General features: G+C 35.6%; 1 protein-coding gene across 4 annotated transcripts in view; it reads left to right on the forward strand.

The window, feature by feature from the left end:
• The window catches only part of MYCBP2 (MYC binding protein 2), a 269,414-nt gene that overhangs the window by 115,711 nt on the left and 126,436 nt on the right, over positions 1–27,267 (forward strand). For all 4 annotated transcript variants that reach the window (XM_077750063.1, XM_077750062.1, XM_077750060.1 and 1 more), the window contains exons 24-33: positions 5,429–5,601; positions 6,543–6,668; positions 6,761–6,888; positions 12,988–13,079; positions 16,480–16,614; positions 17,965–18,048; positions 19,188–19,284; positions 21,105–21,297; positions 21,778–22,052; positions 25,690–25,911. In XM_077750063.1, coding sequence (XP_077606189.1) covers positions 5,429–5,601; positions 6,543–6,668; positions 6,761–6,888; positions 12,988–13,079; positions 16,480–16,614; positions 17,965–18,048; positions 19,188–19,284; positions 21,105–21,297; positions 21,778–22,052; positions 25,690–25,911 — 1,525 coding nt within the window. The remainder of the gene's footprint in view (positions 1–5,428; positions 5,602–6,542; positions 6,669–6,760; positions 6,889–12,987; positions 13,080–16,479; positions 16,615–17,964; positions 18,049–19,187; positions 19,285–21,104; positions 21,298–21,777; positions 22,053–25,689; positions 25,912–27,267) is intronic.

Raw genomic sequence — 27,267 nt, forward strand, 5'->3', positions numbered from 1 at the left:
GGAGAGTTCTTCCGTTTCATCCTTTTGGCTAGCTTTCTGTCTCTTGTTAGTTTTAAAAGCTTGTTATGTGCTCTGCACCTGCAAGTACTGCTATATTAAAAAAGGCTCATTGACTGTCCAGGGCCTGTCCTTTCAGGAAGTGTTCTTTTAATGGTGTCTCTTCATCTCTCTTGTTGAGACTTTGGTTATTTTATTTTCCTACTCGTAGTGGTATTTGGGAGTCTCCACCATGTCCACCATGTGTACTTTGGCTTCTTTCGTGAGGTAGCCTTGGAAAGGAAAACAGACAGACAAACACACAGGGAACAAAGGCATGCAAGCGGACAGACAAATCCAACAAACAAGCAAATGGAAAGGGAAAAACAAAAAAAGAAAAAAGGAAAAAAAGACCCAAAAGACAAGGGACAGTCTAAAAGCATAAAACCAGAATTCCCAGCTACAGATAAAAAGCAGGGTGTATATAGTGCTGATGGAAGAGCATATACAAAGAGAGAAATGAAAGGGCAGGGAGAAAGCAAAAGTGGACAATGACCAGGCAGAGAGACTAAGAGGCTTAATTCAGGGAGAGAAAGAGGTGAATATGGTAGGAGGCGAGGAGAAAGAAACAAAGATCATGTTACTCAGAGAAACTGTATAGTCTGATTACTCCAGAGAGAGATAGAAAGGTAGCGGTGGAGGAATAGAATATACATCCAGAGAATGGATTAAATGTGACTGTTAAAACAAACCAATGACCAGAGTGCCCAGTCCAGCAGAGGGGAGGGATATGAATGAGACGAGGGAAAATATATCTGAATAGAAAGAATTGATCTAGAATTAATCACGGCAATGCTTCCATGTTGGTCTTNATCCTGCAGGCTGCTCCCTAGGGTCCCGCCTTGGTGGTTGTGGGGAGAAAAACAGCGGTGCCCCAGTCCCCTCTCAAACCAAGCGTTGCAACTCATTCTTTTGGTTCTGATCTCCCTGTGCCATGGGCATAGCCAACATGGGCCATGTTCTATGTACCAAGCCCCGCCTCATTTCCAGGCCTTAGTCCGAGCGCTTTATTGATACGCCCGAAATATAATCCCACAGGCTAGGCTGCTTCCCAGCTGGGGATCCCGCTGGGAGAGCAGTGGAGCAGTTTCAGGCTGGTCCGCTTCCTTGCTGGGGGTCAAGTTGGGAGAGCGGTGGAGCAGTTTCTCCTGGGGCCGCCTGGGACTGGGGCACACAGCCCAATGTCAGCATCACAGCTAGAAATAGGATCACTCTCCATCCCAAGCCGAGGTTTTTCCTCTTCTCCAGGGACAGTTCTATGAGCTGTTCTGCTGCTCTTTCTCCTCCCCTCGACTCTCCGCAGCTCCCCGTGAAAGGGTTTCCCACCCCTCCCTCCCTTTCTCTGGGTCCCAGACCATTTTTATCTTCTCCAGTTTGCACTCAGCACCTATAAGGTTGTCTTCTTAGTGGACTCTGTCTCTTTTCCTCCCAAACTCCTGTGGTTCAGTGTCCTATGGCTTCAGGCCTTCTCTGTTTGAGAGATGGGAGCAAGCAAAATGTACACAGCTCCCTACTTCTCCACCATCTTTCCTTCCTCCTCGCTTGGCTATGTTTTAGGAACTTGAAGAAAGCCAGTGTGGTTAAAGCATAGTGAGTGAGTGGCGTGAAATAAATTCAGAGGAGTAGGCAGGGCTGGAACATGCAGGACTTCGTAGGGTAGATTAAGAAATTTGAGTTTTCGCCAAATAGAAAGTCTTTGTAGGATTTTGAGTTGGGAAGTGACACTAAGAGATACTTACCGTGTGGAAAATAGGTGGAAGGAGGCAAGCACAGATATTGGAGGTTACCGTAGCAGTGCAAGGGAGAGATGATGGCATGAAACAGAGTTGTGGTGGGAAAGATGGAGGGGAGCAGGAAGCAGCACGTAGTTTTGTATAGAGTCAATAGAACTTGGTTGTATTGGGCTGAGAGGGTGGTTAAGGAAAGAAAGTAGTCAGGGATAATTCCCAAATTCTGATTTGGGCATTTGAATAGACATTGGTGGCACTAACTGAGCCAGGAAAGGCAGAGAAAGGAACTGATTTTGTCATGATTTCTGTTTTTGACATGTTAAGTAAGCAGTTAGATAAGTGAGCCAAGCTCAAAGGAGTAGTCTGGACTGGGAATGTAAATTCCAGATTTCGTAGTTTATAGGTATATCCAAAGCTGTGGTTTTGAACGAGATCCCTGGGGCAGAGAATGTAGGTTGAGGAGAGTCCTGAGCTTCAAACTTTTTAAGTTAGGTGAGAGAGGAGGAACTAGTCAGGAGACTAGAAAGAGCAGCCAGTAAACTATGAGAAAAAGACCAAAGGGTGTGCTGACGTAGAAGTGAAAAGGAGAGTGGGTCAAAAAGAGGAGTATTTAATGATGTTAAATATTGCTGAAGGCTTGACTAAGTAGATAACAAGAAAAATTCTATTAGGTTTAGCTATTTAGAAGTTATTTGTAACTTTGAGAATAGTTTCATGGAAGCGTTAGATGTGCAAACTAGATTGGTGTGGTTTGAAGAATGAATGGGGATTTCCACTTTTGGCAATTTGAAAATTTTAAAAAGTTTACATTTTATACATTGCTTGGCGCTCAGCCAAGAAAGACATTGCTAATATACTGCCCCTGTCCCTCACCCCCACCTCAAAGAAAGAAAACCAGCATACAAATAAAAATCATACCTCATGAGGTGACCCTTGAGAAGTAAGCAAGCAATCAGCACTGTAAACACAGGATTTTGCTGAGGGCAGCTGCTGATAAGCATTGCTGCAGTTTAGAAAACAAACATGCCAGCTACAAGGTGAGGGAGACGGAAACTGATCCTGAAAACTCTGTTAAGCATCTGGCCTTGGAATGATGCTGAAGTGGGATCAAATAGATAGTACCCTCTGTCTCCAGCAGAAGGCAAGTGTAAGTCCTCCATTTAGGCCCATAGGTTTTAATGAATTAAGATTCCATCAAATATGAGCACTAAGTCAAAGATTGCTTAACATGTTAACATGTAAGTAATGTCAAATATAAGCACAGAGTCAGATTGCTTAACATATTTGTAATATCACTTTTAATGAAATTCAGCAAAAGACAAGGAATGTGATCTTGGAATTATCAGAAATAATATAAACTATATATGAAATGTTTAAAAAATAAAAGATGGAATTGAGCAAACAAAAGAAACTCATAATGAGACCCAAAATGATGAGGCATATTTGAAAAACAACCAAGCAAAGCGTTTATAAATGAAGAATAGTTTTTTACAAAATGCATGAGTAGATCAGATTTGAACATTTGAAAAGGGAATTACACAAAATGCTACACAGACAAGAATATAAAAAATGTGCTTCCATTATCTACAATGAAGAGAAATTGTAGTGAAATTATAGTACACTAAGACTAAGAGAAATCTTAAAAGCAACTAGAGAGAAATCACACAAACACACACAAAACTAGATTAAATTAAAACTTAATAGTACAATTATATTAATGCTACTAATTATAGCAGGTACTTTCATAGAATTTTTTCTATGCCAAGTATTATTTTTAAGTTTAAAATAAAAAATTATTAAAACCTTTTTATTTTAAATTATGGTAAAAAACATAAAATTTAACCATTTCTAAGTGTACAATTCAGCAGTGGTAAGTATATTCACATTGTTATATAATAAATTTCCAGAATGTTTTTATCTTGCAAAACTGAAAGTCTGTACTCAAAGAACAGTTCCCTAATACTCCATCCCTTTAAGCCTGTAGCAGCCACCATTCTACTTTCTGTGAATATGACTACTTTTGATATATAAGTGGAATCATACAATATTTGTCTTTTTTATGACTAGCTTATTTCTAGCGTCTTGTCCTCGAGATTCATTTGTATTGTAGCCTGTGACAGAATTTTTTCCCTCTTGAGGCTGGAATAACATTCCATTGTATGTTTCAACCACATTTTATTTATCCACCATCCATCCATGGATGCTTAAGTTGCTTCCATCTCTTGGCTGTTGGGGATAATGTTGCGATGATTGTGAGTGTGCAAATACCTCTTCAAGATTGTCCTTTCTGTTCTTTTGGATATACACCAGAAGAGGGATTGCTGCATTTAAGTGCTTTTATATTTAGTAAATTTGGATCATCAAGCATCATTGATTAATAAGACCATCCTTAATAAATGAATCTGATTGTTAGCTGTATCTGAAACAGATCAGATTTTCAAAAAAATCCATGTATTCTGTGTAGGCATACCAGTTGTGAAAAAATGAGGATTTTGTTTTTCCTTCCCATCTACTCTTGTATTAATGCTTTAGGGGCTATTTATAAAATTATCCACAGAAGCATTTTTGAGTGGTTTTTATTTTTTTGCCATCAGTAATAGTATGGACAAATAGTTGTAATATAGTCACATGAGCAATATACTCTGTAACAACGAGAATGAATGAACTTGCAGTTATACACCACAGTATAAATACATTGTAAGAATATTCTATTGTTTGAAGAATGCAAGCCACAGAAAAACACAGAAAGTGTGTATCCTGTTCATAAACAATTCGAAACATGAAACTTAAATAATGTACAATTTTGATATAAGATACAAAAAAATCATAAACCTATGAGAATGATAAACTTTTAAACTTCATAGAAATTGCTTCCTTTGAAAGAAAAGGAAAGAAATTAAGTAGGGAGAGAGATCCTGGGCACTTAAAAGATAGGAGGAATGTTCTTTTTACTAGTGTACATTATGCATTATTCTCATACCTTATTTTGAAAATATTTTGTTACTGTTCTTCTGTATGTACTCTGTAGTTGATTAAAACAACTGCTCCAAAAAGAATTCATAGCAAAAAAGTGGTAAAGAAGTGGCAGGTTTTTGAGAATTTTTTATGGAAGATTTAAGGGAAATGAGATAATTTCTCTTTGAGAAATTGAGGGGTATTGTGGGTCCCTTATGGTTTACTGTTCATTAGTAAGGTTGAACATCTCCTTACACTTTGTATTTCCTTTGTGGAAACAGCATCCCAGGTCTATTATCCACTTTTGATACTAGATTGATACCTCTTATTGGCTTGCAGGAGTTCTTATACATTGTGGATACTGTTCTTTTGTCTCATGTGTATGTTTCATATATTTTCTTTTAACTTGGCCTTTGTCTTTAAACTTTATTTGTGGAATTTCTGTAGTACAGAGCTTTATATATGTATGCATCATGGGTACTATTGCTCTTTTACTCAAAAAAATCATGGTCTATATTACTATTTCGTTCAAATTATTAGTGACGTAAATCATTTTATTTATATATGTAGCTCGGATAGAGAAAATAATGAGCTACATTTTATCCTTTTTAAGGTGTTTGTAGTCCCTTTGTATCATCAGTTCTACTTTAGACATTGTTTTTCAATGAAACTGTATGTTGAAGTGCTATAATTATTCTTTCTTGAAGGTTTCGACCAAATACTAGGGAGCTGTGGTGTTACAATGCAGTGGTTGCTGATGCCAGACTTCCCTCTGCAGCAGACATGCAGTCCAGATGTAGTATTCTGAGTCCTGAACTTGCCTTACCAACAGGATCCAGGGCTCTGACCACCCGATCTCATGCAGCTTTGCACATTCTAGGTAGGGTTGCTCTTTGATGATCAGCTCAATTTTATTCATGCACTGTGCTGAGAATTTTTAAGAATATTTAGATTTGTATGTCATGTTTTCATGTGTGTTAAACAATAACATGTTAAAAGTTTAACCCCCTAACTTTAAGAGGTTTGTTTATCCCACAAAGAACAATACATCAGACAGAACCAACACAGTTTATGTATGCCCAAATATAAAGCATCTCTGAAGATAATTTTCCTAATAAGTATATATTTTTTAATTAATGGCTTTGTTTTGCTTAAATATACGAACTTTAGAGATGCAGATAGAATATTCAAATGTGTAATTGTAATATTTAATTTATATACATTATTTTAAATGGCATTATATAAAATACATATCTATATAATTATGAAATTTATACATATTATTTTTGTCTCTTATATAACATAGTTTTCCTTTACTTCTATTTACTTAATTTGCAGTATAACATTTTTTTCAGTTTATATAGATATTCTGTTGGTGGAAATTTTATACCAATCCACATAACTGCTTATTTTGTTGCTTTTTAAAAAGGTCCTTGAAAAGACTCCTTTATGTTTATCTAAACTTTGCAGTTGTGAAATCATATTTCTAAGTATAATTACTAGATCATACATATAATTCCTTGCTTCTCTTTTCTCAAGTTTCATCTGGTAAATCATTGTAAACATCTAAAACTAAAGATGTGTTTTTTGCAAAACATTGACACATAGAATGTATTTAAATATGATAATTACCCAAGCAGTGGAGAATTCTTATTGGTTGGAGGTGTTCTTTCATGAAACGTTGTTTAAAGTTTGGAATACATTTATTGAGCACACTCAGAGTTTATACTATTTTAATTTATTCCCTACAGCATCTCCTGTCATCAATATAATACGAAATTTTAATTTCAAGGAGTTGAATTTTTGTTTGTTTGTTTTTAGGTTGCCTTGATACCTTAGCAGCTATGCAAGATTTAAAAATGGGTGTTGCAAGTACTGAGGAGGAGACTCAAGCAGTAATGAAAGTTTATTCCAAAGAAGATTATAGTGTAGTAAACAGGTTTGAAAGTATGTATATTTATGTTTAGGAAATAATTATTTTATAAGTGAAATATAAATATAGGTATCTTAAAACATAAGTTATTATTTGTATCTTTTAGGTCATGGAGGGGGCTGGGGTTACTCTGCACATTCAGTAGAAGCTATACGTTTTAGTGCCGACACTGATATTTTACTTGGTGGCCTTGGTCTGTTTGGAGGTAGAGGAGAATATACTGCTAAAATTAAGGTAAGCAGTTTGTTGACGCTGTTGCCCTTTTTTGAAGACGTTTTGACGTAGTTTATTATGTTATATATAATATAATATACTAAAAAAGGACTTGAAGAAACATTGCTAAAATCTAATATAATACTACTAAATCATTGACTCATTAGAAAACCAAAAGTCAAGAAGAGAGGAAATGAGTGGAAAATGATTTTCCAATAATTTTAGGTTGAAAAAGACTGTAATAGTCAATCTCAGTCCCTTGTGCTGAACTTCCTAGTGGTCTAGGAACAGCAGCACCTTGTATATGCTTCCATTTTTGTAGCCACTTTAATGACAAGGGCACAAACTGTTTGATGCAGAACATTTTGATGTAGCTTTAAAAGTCATTAGGGGATCTGGGTGGCTAAATAGGTTAATCATCCAGCATTTGATTTTGGCCCAGTCATGATCTCATGGTTCGTGAGATTCAGCCCCGAATTGGGCTCCAATGCTAACCGTGGAGCCTGCTTAGGATTCTCTTTCTCTCTCTCTCTGCCTCTCCCCTGCTTGTGTGCATGTTCACTCTCTCAAGTAAATAAAAAAAAAAAAAAAAGCATTTTTGATGTAAAATACTGTGTAAGCAAACATGATCACCGTAAGATTGGGGACCAGGATTGAAGTGAGATCGAATATGGGGTATGGAGTTCATCAGGTAAACAAAATAAAAATAATTAAAAGTCCTAAGTTAATTCAAATGTTCATATCAGAAAGGGTCTGCAGTTATTCCAGGCAAAGGATGTGCTCATTCTTTGAAAATTCACTAATAGCTTGAATGTTCTGCTTCTCATATTAATCTGATTTTGCCTTTTTTTTCATTTTTATTTTTCTGGAAGAGCATGAGTAGGGGAGGGACAGAGAGAGAGGGAGACACAGAAGCTGAAGTAGGCTTCAGGCTCGGAGCTGTCAGCGCAGAGCCCAGTGCGGGGCTAGAACTCACAGACCACAAGATCATGATCTGAATTGAAGTTGGCCGCTTAACTGACTGAGCCACCCAGGCATTCCAATTTTTAGATATTATTGAGAGAACTAAGAATATATCTCCGGAACAGACAGCATTTAATTGAGAATTTTTAATGAAGCCTGCTATTGAAATGAAGGCACTAACTATACTTTTACTTTAAAGGCAAAATCAGATTGGGGCACCTGGGTGGCTCAGTCAGTTAAGCGACTGACTTTATCTCAGATCATGATCTCACAGTCTCTGAGTTCTAGCCTTGTATCGGGCTCTGTGCCGACAGCTCAGAACCTGGAGCCTGCCTAAGATTCTGTTTCCCTCTCTCTCTCTGCCCCTCCCCTGTGCGTACTCTGTTTTTCTCTGTCTCGCAATAAATGAATAAACATTAAAAAGTTTTTTTAATGTCTAAAAATTATATTAATATGTTAAAATTCCCTTATAATGATGGGTTTTGAGGACACCTCCCATAGAGGCCCAACCAGAGCTGACAAACTTTTAAAAATATTTACTTATTTCTGGCTATGATTGGAATACATGTGGTAAAGAAACACAGATAATATAGAGATTAAGTAAGTAAGAATTAAAAGCCCCTAGAGTTATATAGAAGACAGGGATAGAGGGGTGCCTGGGTGGCTTAGTTGGTTAAGCGTCCGACTTTCGCTTAGGTCATGATCTCACGGTTCGTGGGTTCGAGCCCCGCGTCGGGCTCTGTGCTGACTGCCAGCTCAGAGCCTGGAGCCTGTTTCAGTCTGTGACTCCCTCTCTCTCTGACCCTCCCCTGCTCACGCTGTCTCTCTCTCTGTCTCCTAGAAATAAATAAACATTAAAAAAAAAAAAAAGAAGACAGGGATAGAGTAATGATTAAGGATACCTATGACATAGGTAGGTAGGTAGGTAGGTAGACAGACACACTCATTCATGCATATATATGAAGGAAGGAAAGGAGGGAGGGAGGGGAAGAAGGACAGTAGTTTTAGTTTTTGGCTTATTTCAGAGCAACTTCTTTGAAAGGGTTATTTTAAGATGTCTTGATTCAAAGTTAAAAAATAGAGAAGCAAACTCAATGAGTTATATAGTGCTAGTTGTCACTGTCTAATAAGTTTATCAAGAAGGTACTTTTTTTTCTGGCTCTGAAAGGTTTTTTGTTTTGTTTTGTTTTGTTCTGATACTGAACACCGTAGTGTCCCCTATATCCAGTAGTCATGGTACAGAAATATGTAGGCCTTCCATAATATAATTTTTTTTCCAATCTCAAATCCTTCCTTACTCCTCCAATTCCCTAGATGTGAACCTGCCTTTGTATTTCAGTTAAGTGAGTAAACTAAGGTTTTCGAACAGAGGTTGTTTTTATTCCTCCATTCACCTTTCTAAGGTATACATTTTTTTTTTCCCCAGCAGTAAGCCTCTGTATTTTTTTGCTTTGTTTTGTTTTCATATCTCTGGTTGTTTCTTCTGTCTCTTTTGTAGGTTTGTCCTCTTCTACCTGGACACTAAATGCTGGATTTCTTCTAAGCCCAGCCCTAGGCCCTATTTCTACACTTTATATTTTCTCCTAGACATTCTCTTCTAAGCCTGAAGTTTAAATAGCTGTCAGCATACCATGATGTCCAAATTTAGATCTCCAGCTCAGACTTCTTCTTTGACCCATTTCCATGTAAGTGCTTTAAAGGCATGACAGTTGTTAGTCTTTATATCTCAACTGATTTCATGCTCTTTCCCCAGGACCTTGTTCTCTTCCAGTAGTCCCTTTCTTAAATAGTACCATCCACAATACGCTTGTTACCCTAAGTCAGAAACCTAGACATCTTTCTTGTCGGGTCCTCCTTTCTCTCTTTCCTCCTGCTAGAAGACTCTTCCACCACTAACTACTCTGGGCAAAGGTACGTGTCTTGGACCAGCCATCTAGCTGGACTCTACGTATTCTTTCTTATATGCTTTGTGTTTCCATTCTCTCTCTTCCCTTTCTTTCTTGAACTTATTCTAATCACGTTTTTGCCCTACCCAAGAAACTGCTCTTGTCAAGGATGTGAGTGACTTCTGATTGCTAAAGCCAGTGGTCAATTCTCACTCCTCATCTTCCTTAACCAATGGACATAATCTAATCCACTTAATTCCTTCTTTAAAATACTGTCTTCACTTGGCTCCTAGGGCACGACGCTTCATTTTTGTCCCGTCTCACTGACTGCTTTTCTAAGTCCTGGGCTGGTTACTCGTCACATCCTGACCTCTACTTGTTGGAGTGCCAGTATGCAGTCTTGGACACTTTTTAAAGTCTGCTTGTCCCCATAATGATCCAGGCTAATGGCTTTAAGTATTTTTTGTTTCTGATTACTTTCAATTTATAAACCTCCACAGTCATGTATACAGCTGTCTACTTCACATCTCCAGTTAGATAGCTTACAAGCATTTTGGATATAACATATTCAACACTAGGCTTCTGGTGATCCCTCTAATAAACCCGCTCTTCTGGTGTTTTCCCCCATTCCAGTTAACTGACTTAGGGTACAGTTAACTTTATTCCTCTATCTGCTTAGGCCAAAAATCTTGGACTTATCCTTGACTTCTCTCTTTCACATCCCACATCCCCTTCGGCAGCAAATACCATTGGCACCACTTTGAAAATAAAATCAGGATTTAACCACTTCTAAAAACTGTCCCTAATATCAAGTCGGTCCAAACCGTAGCCATTCTCACCTGGATTATTACAGTAGCCTCCCAACTTGTATCCTGCTCCTGTCTTTGCTCCCTTTAGTCTATTCTCAGAACAGCAGAGTGATTTACTTAAATGTCCACCAGAGTACGCTACTCCTTCATTTCAGATTCCTGCAGTGTCTTAGATTAGATTAAAAGCCACATGCCTTAGAAGAGCCCACAGAGCACCATTGAACTGACTGCCTTTATCACTCTGGCCTTATATTTTACTAGCTGCCTCACCCTAATCCAGCCACTGTGGCCTGCTGTTGTTCCTCAGACTTGCCAGGCATAGTGAAACCTCAGGACCTTTACGCTGGTTATTTCCTCTGAGTATAGTTCTTTACTTTAGTACCTATGTGGATCACTTCCTCCTTATATTCAGGTCTTGATTCTCTGGTGAGCCTGTTTAAAACAATCTTCTCCCTTACCATAAACTTACTTCCAATTACCCCCATTTTTTTGTTTGCATTGTTTGTGACTATGTGGCCAGTTCCTAGAACTGTGCCTGGTACACGGTATGTGTTAAGAAATATTTGTTGAACATAAGGAGGAAAACATTAAGGACCTTTATATTATGCTATATACAAAGTAGGAAATGAGAACTCACTGAAAAATTTTAGATTACAGAAGTATTCTAATCAGATATTCATTTTACAGAGTACTAAGGTCATTAAACAAAAACAAAAACCCTTATGGGTTATGGAACCCCTGTGGAAATTGGCCAAAGCAAGGAGAGAATGGAGATAAGAAGACTGATGAGTTATTGCTAGTAACAGTGAGCATGAGTGAACTGACAAGCTATGGTACCAGCAATAGAACAGATGTAGTGATGGCAGAAATATATGGAAAAAAAATTATTCCAGATTTTTTTATCTGAGTGAGTAGGTGAGTGATCATCAGAACAGGGAAGGCAGGGGAGAAGGGGAGTGAGTCACTTTAGAACTAACTAGTGAAATCCAGCTGCAGGTGGAGAATACAGTGACTTTTGAGAACAAGATCTGAGCTGGAGACAGATTTTCAAATTATTAGCATATAATTGATAAAATGGGACATCTAGCCTAGTAGTTATCCAGTAAGTTTTTTTTTTTTACAAATAGTTTATTGTCAAATTAGTTTCCACATAACACTCAGTGCTCATCCCCACAAGTGCCCTCCTCCATGCCCATCCCTCCTCCCCCCCACATCCATCAGTCTTCAGTTTTTGTCAGCATTCAAGAGTCTCTCATGGTTTGTCTCTCTCCCTTTCCCCCACCATTTCCGCCCTTCTTCTCCCCCTTGTTCCTCCGTCAAGTTCCTCCTAATCGTCCTACACGTGCAAACATATGATATTTGTCCTTCTCTGCCATTATCCAGTAAGTTTTAATGCTCCCTTCTTTTCCTCCTTAGTGTTTTATCTGCCTTATTTTGTAGTTCACTTGCTACATAATTCTCCAGAGAAATGAGGGGTTTTTATATGTGTTGGCCCATTTTTAAAGAAAAGATCTCTTCCTGATAATTCTCCTTTATTTTCACTTAATTTCATAACTTTTCCTCTTTGATATCTTCTCTTTTATCCTTTCCCCAAGACTTTCTGGTTCTCCCCTTGTTTTATATCCGTTTTCTTCCATACTCTTCATCTCTCCTTGTCCCATGCCATATTACTTTGAACTATTTTTTGTTACTTATGTTTTAAAAGATCCTTATCTTCTGTTAATACTCTCTCTTTCTATAGTTAACATTTTTCTAGCCTTTTTTGCTGGATATTTTTCTGAATGCTCCATAAGTATTATTTCACGTAATTCTCACAATTACTATGAAGTAGGCACTCTTAGTGTCCATTTTCCTTTTATGGATGAGGAAACCGGGTCCCAGATCTCACATGTTGAAGCAAAATTCTTCCTCATTGGAAGCTCACTTAGATAAAATGCTTTGGTTGAATTCTCTTACTTACTTCAGATCTTTATATTTGGTACAGAAGAGCTTGGAGCATTTGCTATAAATAGGTGAATATATAAATAAACTGAAATTAATACAGACCATGAGTTTCTTAATTTAAATATATAGGTTTGTGTATTCAACATTAAAAAAGCATACATTCTGGGGCAACTGGGTGGCTCAGTCAGTTAAGTGTCCAACTCTTGATTTCGGCTGAGGTCATGATCTCACAGTTTGTGGGATCAAGCTCCATGTCAGGCTCTGTGCTGACAGTGTGAATCCTGTTTGGGTTTCTCTCCCTCCTTCTCTCTCTGCCCCTCCACCATGCTCTCTCGCTCTCTCTCTCAAAATTAATCAATAAAACTCAAGAATAGAAGCAGGCATTCTGATTTTTGCATTCTGTAGTATCCAGCACTATGTGTGTTATTGGAAACACACAAAACTATAAACATATTATTCAACAGGTTTGCATGATTGAATGACTGACTAGACATGATATGTTTTTCTCCTTTTCCCAGCTGTTCGAGTTGGGTCCTGATGGAGGAGATCATGAAACTGACGGAGACCTTCTTGCAGAGACAGACGTGCTGGCTTATGACTGTGCTGCCAGGTAATGATTTCCTCATTACTCAGCATCATCCTTAACATACTTAATATGAAAAATTCACTGTAAGTGAAGAAACATAAAAAGGATATTTTAAATAATCCATGATGGGATGCTTGAGAAATTATATTGTATATTAGAGAAGTGTTGGATTTAACAGGACTGCATTAAAACTAACAGTATTTTCCATATTTGTATTTTATAAATTATTTCTCCATTGAAGATAAGATGAAACTATACATATATTTTACACATCTTTGCTTTCATACATCCCTTAGAGAACAGCTTATGTGCTAGCTTTCCAGTGATGTGATACAATTATTTACTACCTGGAGCATTATGTATATAGTATCAAATAGAGAAGGCCAGAAGTCCCATCACCTGTCTTCCCTGACACCATGCCCATAGTGTGTGCTTGGTTGTAAGATACTTAGGGTGGTGGCCAGCTGTTACTGAAACCTCTTAGAAGGTTGCTGAAATCCAGATGTTTATTTATAAAACTTCATTAAGTAAGAAGAGACTTAGATTTTATCAGTCCTCTCTGTGTAATCCCAATAAATATCTCTAACACTGTGTTATGACAAGTGATTTGAATCAGGAAAGAGAAAAAAAAATTGAACAATAAAAAGTTATTATTGAGGGGTGCCTGGGTGGGCTCAGTTGGTTAAGCATCCGACTTCGGCTTGGGTTATGATCTCACCGTTCATGGGTTCAAGCCCCCATCAGGCTCTGTGCTGACAGCCAGCTCAGAGCCTGGAACCTGCTTCAGATTCTGTCCCTCTCTCCCTGACCCTCCCCTGCTCATGCTGTCATCTCTCTCAGAAATAAATAAAACATTAAAAAATTTTTTTAAATATTGAAAAATAATAATAGTACACTACTTCCCTGTGATAGCTATGTTAAAACTTGTGTGTTATATATGAACTTTTTGCTAGTGAAAATGTGTTTTCTGAAAATGGTAGTAAGGCATTGAGTCTGCTTTTAACCCACAAATACTTAGAGAATAAAAGAGCAAACCTAAAGAAAATTCTGACTATTTTTTCACTTTAGGCATTTACCAATATCAGGAGATACTTTTCAGTCATTTTTTATGTGATGAAAAATGAAGATAAGGAAAATTTTAGGAAAGTTAATTGATTAATTTTTAACAAAGCCTTAAGATGCCATTGTCAGCATTTATTTTTGAGCATATGATTATGAGTAAAAAATATATTGCTTCACATATAGAGAATCATGTAGAATGTTTTCATTTGCCTACCAACAAAGCCCAGGTTCCTAAGACTAGCATTAAAGGACTTCCATAATCATTCATGGCATCTTTTTTAACTTACTACCTAAGTGTTTTTAATATGTCTTAATGCTTTAACCTAACTAGACCCCCTGTCATTTTCAAGTCCTGTTTTGTACCTTCATACCTCTGCAGTGTGTGAATTCATCCCCTTCCTCAAATATCCTTGATTCTTTTCTCTAGCCCAACTTCCCAGTGACAACCAATATACTCCATTACCTAAAACTTTAGTGTATCTTTATCAGATGTCCTTATTTATAAACATGCTTTCTCCTTTTATTTTAGTAAAATTTTTTGTTTAGTTACTATGTGAAAGGCACAGTTCCAAACACTTTATTTGAATTTTCTCAGTCCTCAGAACAATCCTGTCATCTGGACATCATCTTCATCCCTATTTTCAGATGAAGAAACTGAGTCACAGAGAAGGTGTAATAACTTGCCCAAGGTCACACAACTAGTAATTCATGAAGCTGGGCCTTGAACTCAGACCATCTGACTCCAGAACCATTTTCTTAATGTGCTGCCTCTCAAAAAACTTTACTTAAATAAATGAACTTTAAACTAAAATTCAGTTTCATTTTCCATTTATACTGGCATGGTTTTTTGTTTTTGTTTTTTTAACAACAATTAAAAACCTTTGTGTTATTTTAACATGAAAGTTTATAACATTTAATCAAGTTGTAGAATTCAAGGTGAAGGATGTCATCACCATAACACTAATGACTATAATTTGTTCTTGTCAAGACTTACATTTTTTTGTTTTTTTTTTTTCTTAGTTTGTGTGTTTGTTTATTTAAATGATCTCTATACCCCACATGGGGCTCAAACTCACAACCCTGAGGTCAAGAGTCTCATGCTTTTTGTAACTGAGCCAGCCAGACACCTTTTTCTAAATCTCTTCCTTTAATTTTTTCTTTTTTTAAAATTTTTTATTGTTATTATTTTCATTTAAATCCAAGTTAGTTAACATATAGTGTAATAATGATTTCAGAAGTAGAATTTAACATTACATATAAAACTTTTAAGTGTTCATCTCAACAAGTGTCCTCCTTAATGCCTATTGCCCATTTAAATAGCCCATTCTCCCTCCCACCTCCCCTCTAGGAACCCTCAGTTTGTTCTCTGTATTTTAAGAGTCTCTTATGGTTTGTCTCCCTCTCTGTTTTTATCTTATTTTTGCTTCTCTTCCCCTGTGTTCATCTGTTTTATTTCTTAAATTTTTCTTGTAGCATACTTTATGTAGTCTAGTTCTATCCATGTTGTTGCAAATGGCAAGATTTCATTCTTTTTGATCACTGAGTTAATATTCCAGTGTGTGTGTATACATAATGTATATATGTGTGTGTGTTTATACATACATACATATACATGCATGTATATATATGTATACACACATACATACCACATCTTCTTTATCTGTTCATCAGTTGATGGACATTTGGGCTCTTTCCGTACTTTGACTATTTTCGATAGTGCTACTATAAACATTGGAGTGAATGTTCACACCTTTTTTTTAGACTTTTATTTTTAAGTTTATTTATTTTATTTATTCTTTAAGGTTTATTTACTTTTGAGATACAGAGAGACAGAGAGCGCGTGCATGCGGGGGAGGGCAGAGAGAGACAGACACAGAATTGGAAGCAGGCTCCAGGCTTTGAGCATCAGCACTGAGCCCGACGCAGAGCTTGAACCCACAATCTGTGAGATCATGACCTGAGCCGCAGTTGATGCTTAACCGGCTGAGCCACCCGGGTGTCCCTATTTATTTATTTTGAGAGAGAGAGGGAAGGGCAGAGCGAGAGCGAGCGAGCGAGAGAGAGAGAGAGAGAGAGAGAAAATGCGAGAATTCCAAGCAGGTTCCACATGTCAGTGTAGAACCTGATGCAGGGCTCAAACTTAGAAACTGTGAGATCTTGACCTGAGCTGAAATCAAGAGTTGGATGCTTAGCTAACTGAGCCACCCTGGTGGCCCCAGACATCTTTAAATAGAAGGTTTTAATGATGTTTGTTAAGAATATTACACAATGTATTTCATGTTTTGTTTATAAAGGATTTAAAACAAATAAATGCGCGTAACAGGGCAAAGACCTGTCTTTGACTCACTAATTTTTCTCTCAGAGAAAAGTATGCAATGATGTTTGATGAACCAGTTCTCTTACAAGCTGGATGGTGGTATGTAGCGTGGGCTCGAGTGTCTGGACCCAGCAGTGACTGTGGGTCTCATGGACAAGCTTCTATTACCACAGATGATGGGTAAGCAGAATGTTTTAAGTATTACTTAAGCAACTCTCATTTTTATTAGTGGAATATTGTTTTAGAAGCTCAGGTCTTTCAGTAAGGTAAAAATGTTAGTAAGACTAGAATATAATATGACTGCCAGACATTGAAATTTATGTGACCTCATGCCAGATTTAAGGTCTACACAGACAGGGAGACGATAGGACTGCTCTTCTTTGCTCTTGTCATTTGTCATTTGTATGTATTTCTGGATGTTATATTGTTTAAGAACTTATTGCCAATTAGAAATTATTAAAAAAATGACAAGGAAAATGAGGAATATGGAAACCATAAAAAAAGAATAAATGCTTGCTATAAAACTTGGCAGTTCTTATGAAAGTAGTTTCTAAATTGCAGAGCTTTAGCAATATGAGATGGCACAGTTTTAATAAAATGTAGGGGGAAATTTACTGTTTAAATTTCATATATAGAGCGTTTTTTAGTTAATAAAACACTTTCATATCTATATTCTCATTTGATGCCCTTGACAATTTTGTGAAGCCATTATTAGCCCTGTTTCGTCTCAGGGGACTAGAGAGACAAAAAGTGAAGTAATTTGCCTCACATATATTGTGGCTGTGTGGCAGAACCAAATCTGGACCTGGAATCTCTGGACTCTTAACTCCATCCTTTATTCTCAGTAATCTAATTTTGTATGTTTGAAAGGACCATTACTTGGGAGAGAAATTCAGTTTACTCCTTACTCTTCTTCAGCATGAGAGGAAGTTATATAATAGCATATTTCAAATAGTTTTATTCTATTCATAACAGAGCTGACCAGAAACAGAACAGACTAATAATGTATGAGGTGCATTCTTTGTTCCTGAATGTTCAAGTAGAATGCCATAGAAAAATCAAGTCTGCTATACTATATCCCTTTCAACTTACTGTAAGATTGTGTGCTAACACCAGGAGACTGCCTTGGTCCTGGACCGCATGATTTCATATGCAGTTCATTGAACTTTGGGGTACTGCAGCACTTTGAAGCTAAAGCATGTCATGTATGTGGCTGAACAGATTTTAAACTGTTCATAAGTTGAAATATTTTGTTAATAGCTTATTATTCTGGTTAAAGTTGAGCTGGGGGGACCAGTCACTTACCCAGGACTTCCTGATGAAGTTCAGTTCCTTCATTTTATTCCTTAAACCACTCAGAGCTTAAACCAAAATAAAAGCCATTCCTTTTTACTTGTAGGGTTTTTCTTAAAGAATGGATCTCTGTGCATTAACATATATTTGAAAATGTAATTATCAGATTTCTTATTTTCTTTCATGAATCTTGAATCGTGTTGTTTTTGGTGTCATTGTTATTTTTTCTCTTCTTAGGGTTGTTTTCCAATTTAAGAGTTCAAAGAAATCAAATAATGGCACAGATGTCAATGCTGGTCAGATACCTCAATTATTATACAGGTATTTAACATATTTACAGTTAATTAATATGGTGTTTTCCTCTGTTATAATGAGCTAGGATACTATAAAATATGTGAAATAATGAGAGAAATTATTTGAGCCACTCGGCAAATTATAACATACCAGTAGAAATATAGCTACTTTTTTTTTAAATGTATATTTATTTTTGAGAGAGAGAGAGACAGACAGACCATGAGTGAGGGGTAGAGAGAGAGAGAGAAACATAGAATCCAAAGTAGGTTCCAGGCTCAGAGCTGTCAGCACAGTGGCCGATGCGGGGCTCGAACCCAGGAACGGCGAGATTATGACCTGAGCTGAAGTCAGGCACTCAACCAACTGAGCCACCCAGGTGCCCCAAAATATAGCTACTTTTAACAAAAACACTTAATTTAATATTTTGTATATTTTTAAACATTTTCTACTTTGAGCTTAATTTGAAACTTTATTTACCTCATGACTGAAGACTAGCTGTATTATGCCATTAACAGTATTTTAACTACCTATTTCAGAATATTATAAAGTAATAAAAATTTGTCTTACTGAAATGATATTGAGTGTTAGGGATTTCAGATGCAGGCCTGATTGATTTCCTGCAGTTTTGTGTTTCCTGTTTGTCTTGTGATGGAATGAATTAGAAAATCCCTTAATGCTAAATTAATTATTGAAATATCAAATAATAACTTGTCTGTGTGATAATATTTATTATATTTATAACATTATTTAAGAATGTAGATTATTCAATAATTTTTAGAATAAAGAATTCAAATAGATAACCCTCACTAAAAAATATCATTCTTTGAGTAGTAGAAAAATCTAAAGAAATACCTCTAGAACAGTGACTGTCTCTCATGTCTTCCTTCCTTAGTAATCACTTTTAGGACTCTAGATGGTTTAAACCTCACTTTTCCCAAGAAGAGATTTTTGTTTGTTTTTATGCTATTTATTATAGTTAGTATTTGTAATATGTAGCATTATGAACATAGCAAGTTGCTTGGACTACTTCTGGGTACACTGAACAACGTTTTAATTATAAGCACTTAATATTTAATAGTAGCATATTTTGCTGTTTCATAAATTTATATTTTGAAAAGTGTCATTGAACCTTCTAACATAAATTTATGTGTATCTGCTACCCTCAGACTTCCAACCAGTGATGGCAGTGCCTCAAAAGGCAAACAGCAAACCAGTGAACCTGTACATATTTTAAAGAGATCTTTTGCAAGAACTGTCTCAGTCGTAAGCCATTTTTATTTAAATTTCCATTTTTTTTGTCCAGTGATCCGTTTTCATCTTGATATTTAGCCACCCTTCTGAGAGTTTATCTCAACATAGTTTTATGAACTCAGATTTGTTTTTAGATTATCACTGGCATCCTAGGCAAAGAATAAGTACTTTAAGTAATGGGAAAATAGGGATGCTGGCTGATTTTAACATGAACTGAAATAACTGGTGGGTTTTCTAGGAAATGCTGTATGAATACATATGCTGAAGGAGAAAGTGAAGGAAAAGTTAAGACTAATATTGAGTAAAAAGCGCTAATCTAATGCTTAAGGAGCTAAATAGAAGAGTTGTATATTTAACTAAGGGCTTTGTTGAACTACTTGACCATCTGCATTCTACATACAAAGATATGCCGTATTACTGGGGTTACTAGTGTACAATGGGAATGATGTAATTGAGAAATCATGGTATGTCTGCCCAGGAAATCTGAGTTAAGTTCTTGTTCTTTAATTTATTAATTGGGCATTCTTAATGCAAGTTGTCTAAATAAACTGTGTGATAGCATCATTATGAATTTCTGATGGGATAAGAGATACAAAAATGCTTTTTTAATTGTAAGACACTATATGAATATGATTTATTAATGTAGTTGGTAGTCTTTCATGTTGGTAAAATACATAGGGAGAATACCTTTTTTTTCCTCTTTGTGTTAGTTTTTTAAAATCACAAGATCAATACACATCCCTGATTGGGAATAGCTTGGAGTAGGGATTTATCCTACTATATTAAAAGTACCCTAAAGTTCTTTCCCCATCACTCTGTTATTACATGTAACTACTGTTTACATTTTGGGTATATCCTTTCAGACCAGTTTTATACGTATACAAACTTAACTGGTGTTTCATATAGTGCACTGTACAAACTTGTTTCCTTATAATGATAAAATTTTGCATCTTTTTAAAATTTTCATAGGATACACTAAGTACTGCAGGACAACTAGAAATGGAAGGGATGCTCACTATTCTAAACACATATTCTAGAATTTAAACAATCTAGTAAGAATTTTTTAGTATTTTCTAGTTAATTTTTATCTTTTATTAACTTGTTTATCAAGGATTGGCTGTAGTTTGATAAAATTTAATAGGTAAGCATGAAATAAAATGATACTGTGACTAATATTAAATAAAATATTATTAAAATTATTAACATGTTATAAATATTTTTGGCTTATTTATATAATAATAAAGCAACAATGTAGAGTTCAATTTTGCTTTCAAGTAAACATATTTATAAATAATTTTAATTTTTTTCCTGATGTGATAAACTAGATAGGTTAATAGCAGAGAAATGTAAAAATGTATTTTCAGGGGCACCTGGGTGACTCAGTTGGTTAAGCATCTGACTTTGGCACAGGTTGTGATCTCACACTTCGTGAATTCGATCAAACCCTGTGTCGGCCTCTTTGCTGACAGCTCAGAGCCTGGAGTCTGCTTTGGATTCTGTCACCCCTCTCTCTGCCCCTCCCCCACTCACACTCTGTCTCTCTCTCTTTCTCAAAAATAAATAAATGTTAAAAAAAATTTTTAAATATATTTTTAAATAGGCAAATATTGAAGAATGCTGTTTTTATAGATGCCTAACTACTGTACCTCTTTTGTCAAGCTTCATAGATGCTCCTAATGGTAATTTGATAAATGAACTAGTAGAATGTCTGGTATCAAAATACAGTAAAAAAGTTCAAATAAAGTTTTGAAGTTTATGTCATCTTTCCATTTGATTCAGCCTATGGTATCATTTGAACTAATTGTTACCTGTTTTTTCATATTCTGGATTAGGAATGTTTTGAGTCATTATTGAGTATTCTTCACTGGAGTTGGACCACCTTAGTCTTAGGAGTTGAAGAACTTAGAGGATTAAAAGGATTCCAGTTCACAGCGACACTTCTAGATTTAGAGAGACTGCGCTTTGTGGGTACCTGTTGTCTGAGGTTATTGCGTGTCTATACATGTGAAATTTACCCAGTATCAGGTATGAAGCACATTTTTAAATGACTTTAGGGAGAAAATATTTGAGACATTGGGAAGGTGTATATGGGAAAACCAGGAATTTAAGATCCTCATCTGCCTTTAACCTTCTCCAAAAATGAGGGGGGACGTCAGTTTTCCATGACCTTTATATACTTACTTACAAAGAATAAAATAGATTACATGCTCTACTGATCACTAAAATTACTCTAATAAAGTATTATTTTAAACAGATTTGGTCAAATAGAAAATTTTAAACAACTCATTTGGACTTAAATGCTGAAATGTTTCAGGGTGATTTTGTTTTCCTATCAATATTTTTAAAAAATAATTTTGGACCACATTTAATTTCTAAATCGTTTCATCTCTAGGTAATGAGTACTTGTGATCTCTAGCTATATAGGAAATTGCTTGAACTATATTGAATATCTCCATGCATATTTATTATTCTATTTAATTAGCAATCTGCTTTGTTCCCTCAAAGCTACAGGAAAAGCAGTTGTGGAAGAAACTAGCAAGTTAGCAGAATGTATTGGAAAAACTAGAACTTTGTTAAGAAAAATTTTATCAGAAGGAGTTGACCACTGCATGGTGAAGCTGGATAATGATCCTCAAGGGTATCTCAGTCAACCTCTGAGTCTCCTGGAAGCTGTGCTTCAGGAGTGCCATAATACCTTTACTGCCTGCTTTCATTCTTTCTACCCAACTCCTGCCTTACAGTGGGCTTGCCTTTGTGATCTGCTGAATTGTTTGGATCAGGTAATTTTAAATTTGTAAAATGTTAGTTGAAAATATGATATTTTAATTAATACCCTCCAAGAAAATAAAGTGCTGTTGCCTCAATCTTTCTAACTTTTATAAGAGGTAAATTAGGACTTTGGTTTGGTATGTGTGACTTAATTAAAGTTAAAAGACTTTTTTTTCTGTTTGTTTTATCATTTTTAGTTGTAAAATTGGCAGGCACGTTGTGCAGCTGCTTATTTGCTTTGAATCTGAGTGAGCATGTGTGTGTAAGAGAGCGAAACAGTCGTGAGCAAGTGTGTAAGAGTAGGGACCACACTAGGAGGGCAGCTCCTGCAGCCCCTTATCTACAGAATGGTCAGGAGAAAGAGCTGTGAGTGAACTTGCTTGCTAACATCATTCATTCACGAGGAAACCAAAAGCCTCATACACGTGTATGCCCCAAATCACAGTTTCAAAATACTTGAGGCAAAAAAATGTCAGAACTATAGGGGCAGTAGACAAATTCACAATGGTAGTTGGAGACTTCAACACTCCTCTGTTAGCAACTAATAGAACAACTAAACTAGAAAATCGGTAGGGAAGTAGATCTGTACAGCATTATCAACCACATTGGCTTTACTGACATTTATAAAATAGAATGTCAGTTGCAGAATACATGCTATTTTCAAGTATACATTATCAGATAGCTCATATATGCTAAGCCATAAAATAAGTTTTAGTAAATTTAAAAAGACTAAAATTAAAAGAGTTTTCAGACCATAATAGAACTAAAGTTAAAATCAGTAGCCTGGGTGGCTTAGTCAGTTAAACGTCCGACTTCAGCTCAGGTCATGATCTCACGGTTCGTGGGTTCAAGCCCCGCATCGAGCTCTGTGCTCATAGATAGCTCAGAGCCTGGAGCCTACTTTGGATTCTGTGTCTCCCTCTCTCTCTGACCCTCCCCTGCTCACGCTGTCTCTCTCTCTCAGAAATAAATAAAACATTAAAAAAATCTTTTAAAAATCAATAGCAAAATATATTGAGAAAAGCACTATGTATGTGGACAACACTTCTAAGTAATCAGTCAAAGAAGAAATCCAAAGGAAACTGTTTTGTGCTGAAAGATAAAAGTATAACATCAGAAATTGTGGGATGTAGCTAAAGCAAATCTATAGTTTTTAAAATATTTATTTATTTATTTTGAGAAAGGGAGAGAAAAATTCCTAAGCACTCTCAGCACAGAGCCCAAGATGGGGCTTGATGCCACGAACTGTGAGATCATGACCTGAGCCGAGACCAAGAGTTGGATACTTAGCTGACTGAGCCACCCTGGTGCCCCAAGAAATGTATAAAGATAATACGAGCAAAGAAGAAAGGTTTAAAATCAGTGATCTAAGTTTCTTCCTAAAGGAGTCAGAAAGAATTAGCAAGCCAAAATAAGAAGAAAATAATAAAGATGAAGGAAATAATAAAGACGAGACCAGAAATCAGTAAATTGAAAGTAGAGAAAATTGACCAAAAATTGGTTCTTCAAAATTAAAATCAAACTAATACACTCCTAGTAAGTCTGATTGAGAGACAAGAGATGAAGAAAAAACACAAAATATCATTATCAAGAATGAAATAGGGACTACCACTATAGGTCCAAAACAGACATTAAAATGATAAGAGAATGTTTTGAACAGCTTTATACCAATAACTTGTAACTTTAGGTAAAGTAGACAAATTTCTTGAAAAATATAAATTAAAACTAGCACAATAAGAAATATAAAATCTGAATTGCCTTATATCCATTAAAATATTGAATTCACTATCAAAAACTTTCCCACAAAGAAAACTCCGGATCCAGATATTATCATTGTTGAATTCTATCAAACTTGATATAATATCAGTCTTTTACAGACTCTTTCAGAAAATATAGGAGACAACAGTTCCCAACTGATTTTGCCTTATACTAATATCAAAATCTGACAAAGATATTAAAAGAACATATTAGTACAAATATTACTCAGATATGTAGATGTGAAAACTCTTAATATTATCAAATCAAATCCAGCAATATAAAAAATATATCACACCAAGTAGGGATTTTCTTGGAAATGGAAGGTTAGTTTAACATTCAAAAATCAATGTAATTCACCATATTAACTGAATAAACTGGGAAAATTGTATAATCGTCTCAACAGATACAGAAAAAGTGACAAAATTCACACTTATTCAATAGTGAAAACTTCTCAGCAAACTAGGATTTAAGGAAACTTAATCTATGATTATAAAGAATATCTATAGAAAAATATAGTTAATATCAAACTTAATGGTGAAATACTGAATACTCCTCTAAGTTTGGGAGTAAGGCACCAGGTGACTGTTCTCACCACTCCTATTCAGCACTGTAGAGGATATTCTAGCTCCTTGTCCTTCCCTAAGAAAGTTCACTGTCATCACCATGGCATCCTAGCCTATTTGAAAGATATTCTAGGGATGCCATCTGGGTAGGCAACTTTGTTTTTATTTTATTAGTACTATTTTTTTAGCAATTTACATAATGAATTTATTATTCCTGGCATTAAAAATGTATTTCTTTGTGACCTAACATGAGGTCTCAATCTTAAATTTTGAGCATACAATATAATATTGTTAACTGCAGAAACAGTGTTATATATAACACATCACTAGTGCTTTTCTTTCATAACAAACTTTATACCTGTTGAACTAGTTCCCCATTTCCCCTTATCCCAACCATTCTATTCTCTGCTTCTGTGAGTTTGTCTGTTTTAGATACTGCATATAAGTGGAATCATGCAGCATTTTGGCTTTCTGTGACTGGCTTATTTAACTTATCATAGTGTTCTCCAGGTTCATTGATGATCTATAGCAAAGTAGTGTATTTTACCACTCAGTTTCCTGAGACAAGATTATTGCCTACACTAGTGCACAACATACTCTCTTGACCCATCCAATCTCATATGGTTGTTTTCTTTGCTACTGAACTGGCCATAGAACAGGCTAGCATTAACAAATGTTGGTTTAACGTATAGAATATTGGTGTTAGCCTGAATTTGTAGTACAGATGTTCGATGAACTAAGTAATGTATATACAGTTTTTGCGAAGTAGGATATCCTGTCTTGATAAGTTTTTAATACTTTGTTACAAAAATTTTACAAGTATGCTGCTAATTTTTCTGAATAAATTATATAACGTGATGACATATTTTGTGACCTTACTGAAATGTTTATTATAGTAATTCATTATGCTGCATTAACATTAGTGAAATGTTATAGTTGCACAGAATTATAATTTAAATCAGTTATTATTTGAGAAAAATTGTTTTCAGTGCTTGTTATTGGACATGTCTTAGATATATATTCTGATTGAGGCCTTTTTGATGTTATTCTTTAGGCATAGTGCTCTGAGGATATATAAACTCATTGAATGGAGAATACGGGGCTGATATTTAACCATATTTAATAATTTTATATCTTCATTTGGTAGTAACTTCAACAATTGTGTTTAAAAGTATTGATACAATTGAGTTGTATGTCAAGACAATTAAAATGAGTGCTAGAAAACTTTGGTATGATTTAAAAGATTGTTTAACTTTTGTATATCCAAACATTTGGGTTATACTGATGCCATATTTCTTTGATGGGCTCATCTTTCTTTTTATAAAAGGATATCCAGGAAGCAAACTTCAAGACTTCAAGTAGCCGATTGCTTGCAGCTGTTATGTCAGCTCTGTGCCACACTTCCGTTAAGCTGACTTCTATCTTCCCTATTGCATATGATGGAGAAGTGCTATTACGATCAATTGTTAAACAAGTTAGCACAGAGAATGACTCAACACTAGTTCACCGGTTCCCCCTCTTGGTAGCACATATGGAAAAGCTCAGCCAGGTAGGTCTTTTCCTGAAGTGTCTTTTATACCGAAACGATAGAACCACAAATGGAGGGCATATTTAAGTTGGTGCTTATTCTTCTATATTGGTATTTACCAAGTAAGTATGTGTTTCACAAGAAGGGCTAAAATTCAAGGAAAAAGAATTCTCATGTTTACTGGTAAATTTGCAGTATTTTTTTCTTTCATTTTTTTTTATTTTGAATGAAACTTAACATAAAAAAATTTGAGAGTAGCACAGTGAATTCCCCTATATTATTTGCCAAACCATTTGAAAGTTGCAGATACTATAAGCAAACTTGTATATTCTATTATTTTAGATTGCCAAGATAGGATTCTTAGGGAAATGAGTAAATTTTTGAGACATTTTTTTCTATGACATTTTGATATGTTAAAACAAATACTCTAAAACAATCGTCAGAGGAAACATGCTGTAGTAACTATTTGTGGTTTATTAGAAAGCACTATGTTGATGGGGTGTGTGGGTGGTTGAGGTGATTAAGCATCTGACTCTTGATTTAAGTTCAGATCATGATCTCAACTGTTGGTGGTGAGATCGAGCCTCATGTCAGGCTCTGCCCCTAGTTTTTTTTCTCTCTCTCAAAAAAAAAAAAAAAAGGAAAAGGAAAGCTGTTGAGAGTGGTTAATAATAATATTCATGATGATTTTAACTAAAAAGTTACTTAATTTTATATAATGGGTTGAATGTACACTCATTTATGTATTTGATTTGTCTTGGGAAGACTGATATAACTTTAAGACCCTCTTCTACCTTGAGATTTTATGACTTTATGAAATCTATTAAATTTGTTACATATGCTGTAACTTGTAAAACAGCATGGAATGTAAGTGTTGTGGAAAAACTTGGCTATTCAGGGTGCAACTAGGTGATTTTGATAGCTGAAGCAGAATAGTTTCCCTGATTTTACAGAAGTTGAGGCACTGTGAAGAAACTGGAACTAAATCCCAAACTGTTTGATTTCCTAGTCCACAGTAAAATTGGAAGGGTCATTGGTCACAGTTGTCCCCTCATGACATCGGATGCATTTTGCTCTCTGTCCATAGTGATCTATGTAATATTGAGGATGGTAAAAAATATAAATCATGTTCGTGCCTTATATCAACTGAATCATCTTTTCACTTCGTGTCTGGAAAAAAGACCTATATTTTCCCCTTGGTCTTTATAATTTCTTATCTTGAAATTTTTATTGGTAAAGGTTGGAATGTCTTATATTCATTTAGGAAATCAAGTACAATAGAAATTGTAAAACTGCATAGGAGTATCTGTAGTGGAATTCCATATTTTATTACATGCATGTACAGAAAAAATTTTTATTAGAAAAAATATTTGTACA

This window comes from Crocuta crocuta, unplaced genomic scaffold (assembly GCF_008692635.1).
Source record: "Crocuta crocuta isolate KB4526 unplaced genomic scaffold, BGI_CrCroc_1.0 scaffold189, whole genome shotgun sequence".
NCBI lineage: Eukaryota > Metazoa > Chordata > Mammalia > Carnivora > Hyaenidae > Crocuta > Crocuta crocuta.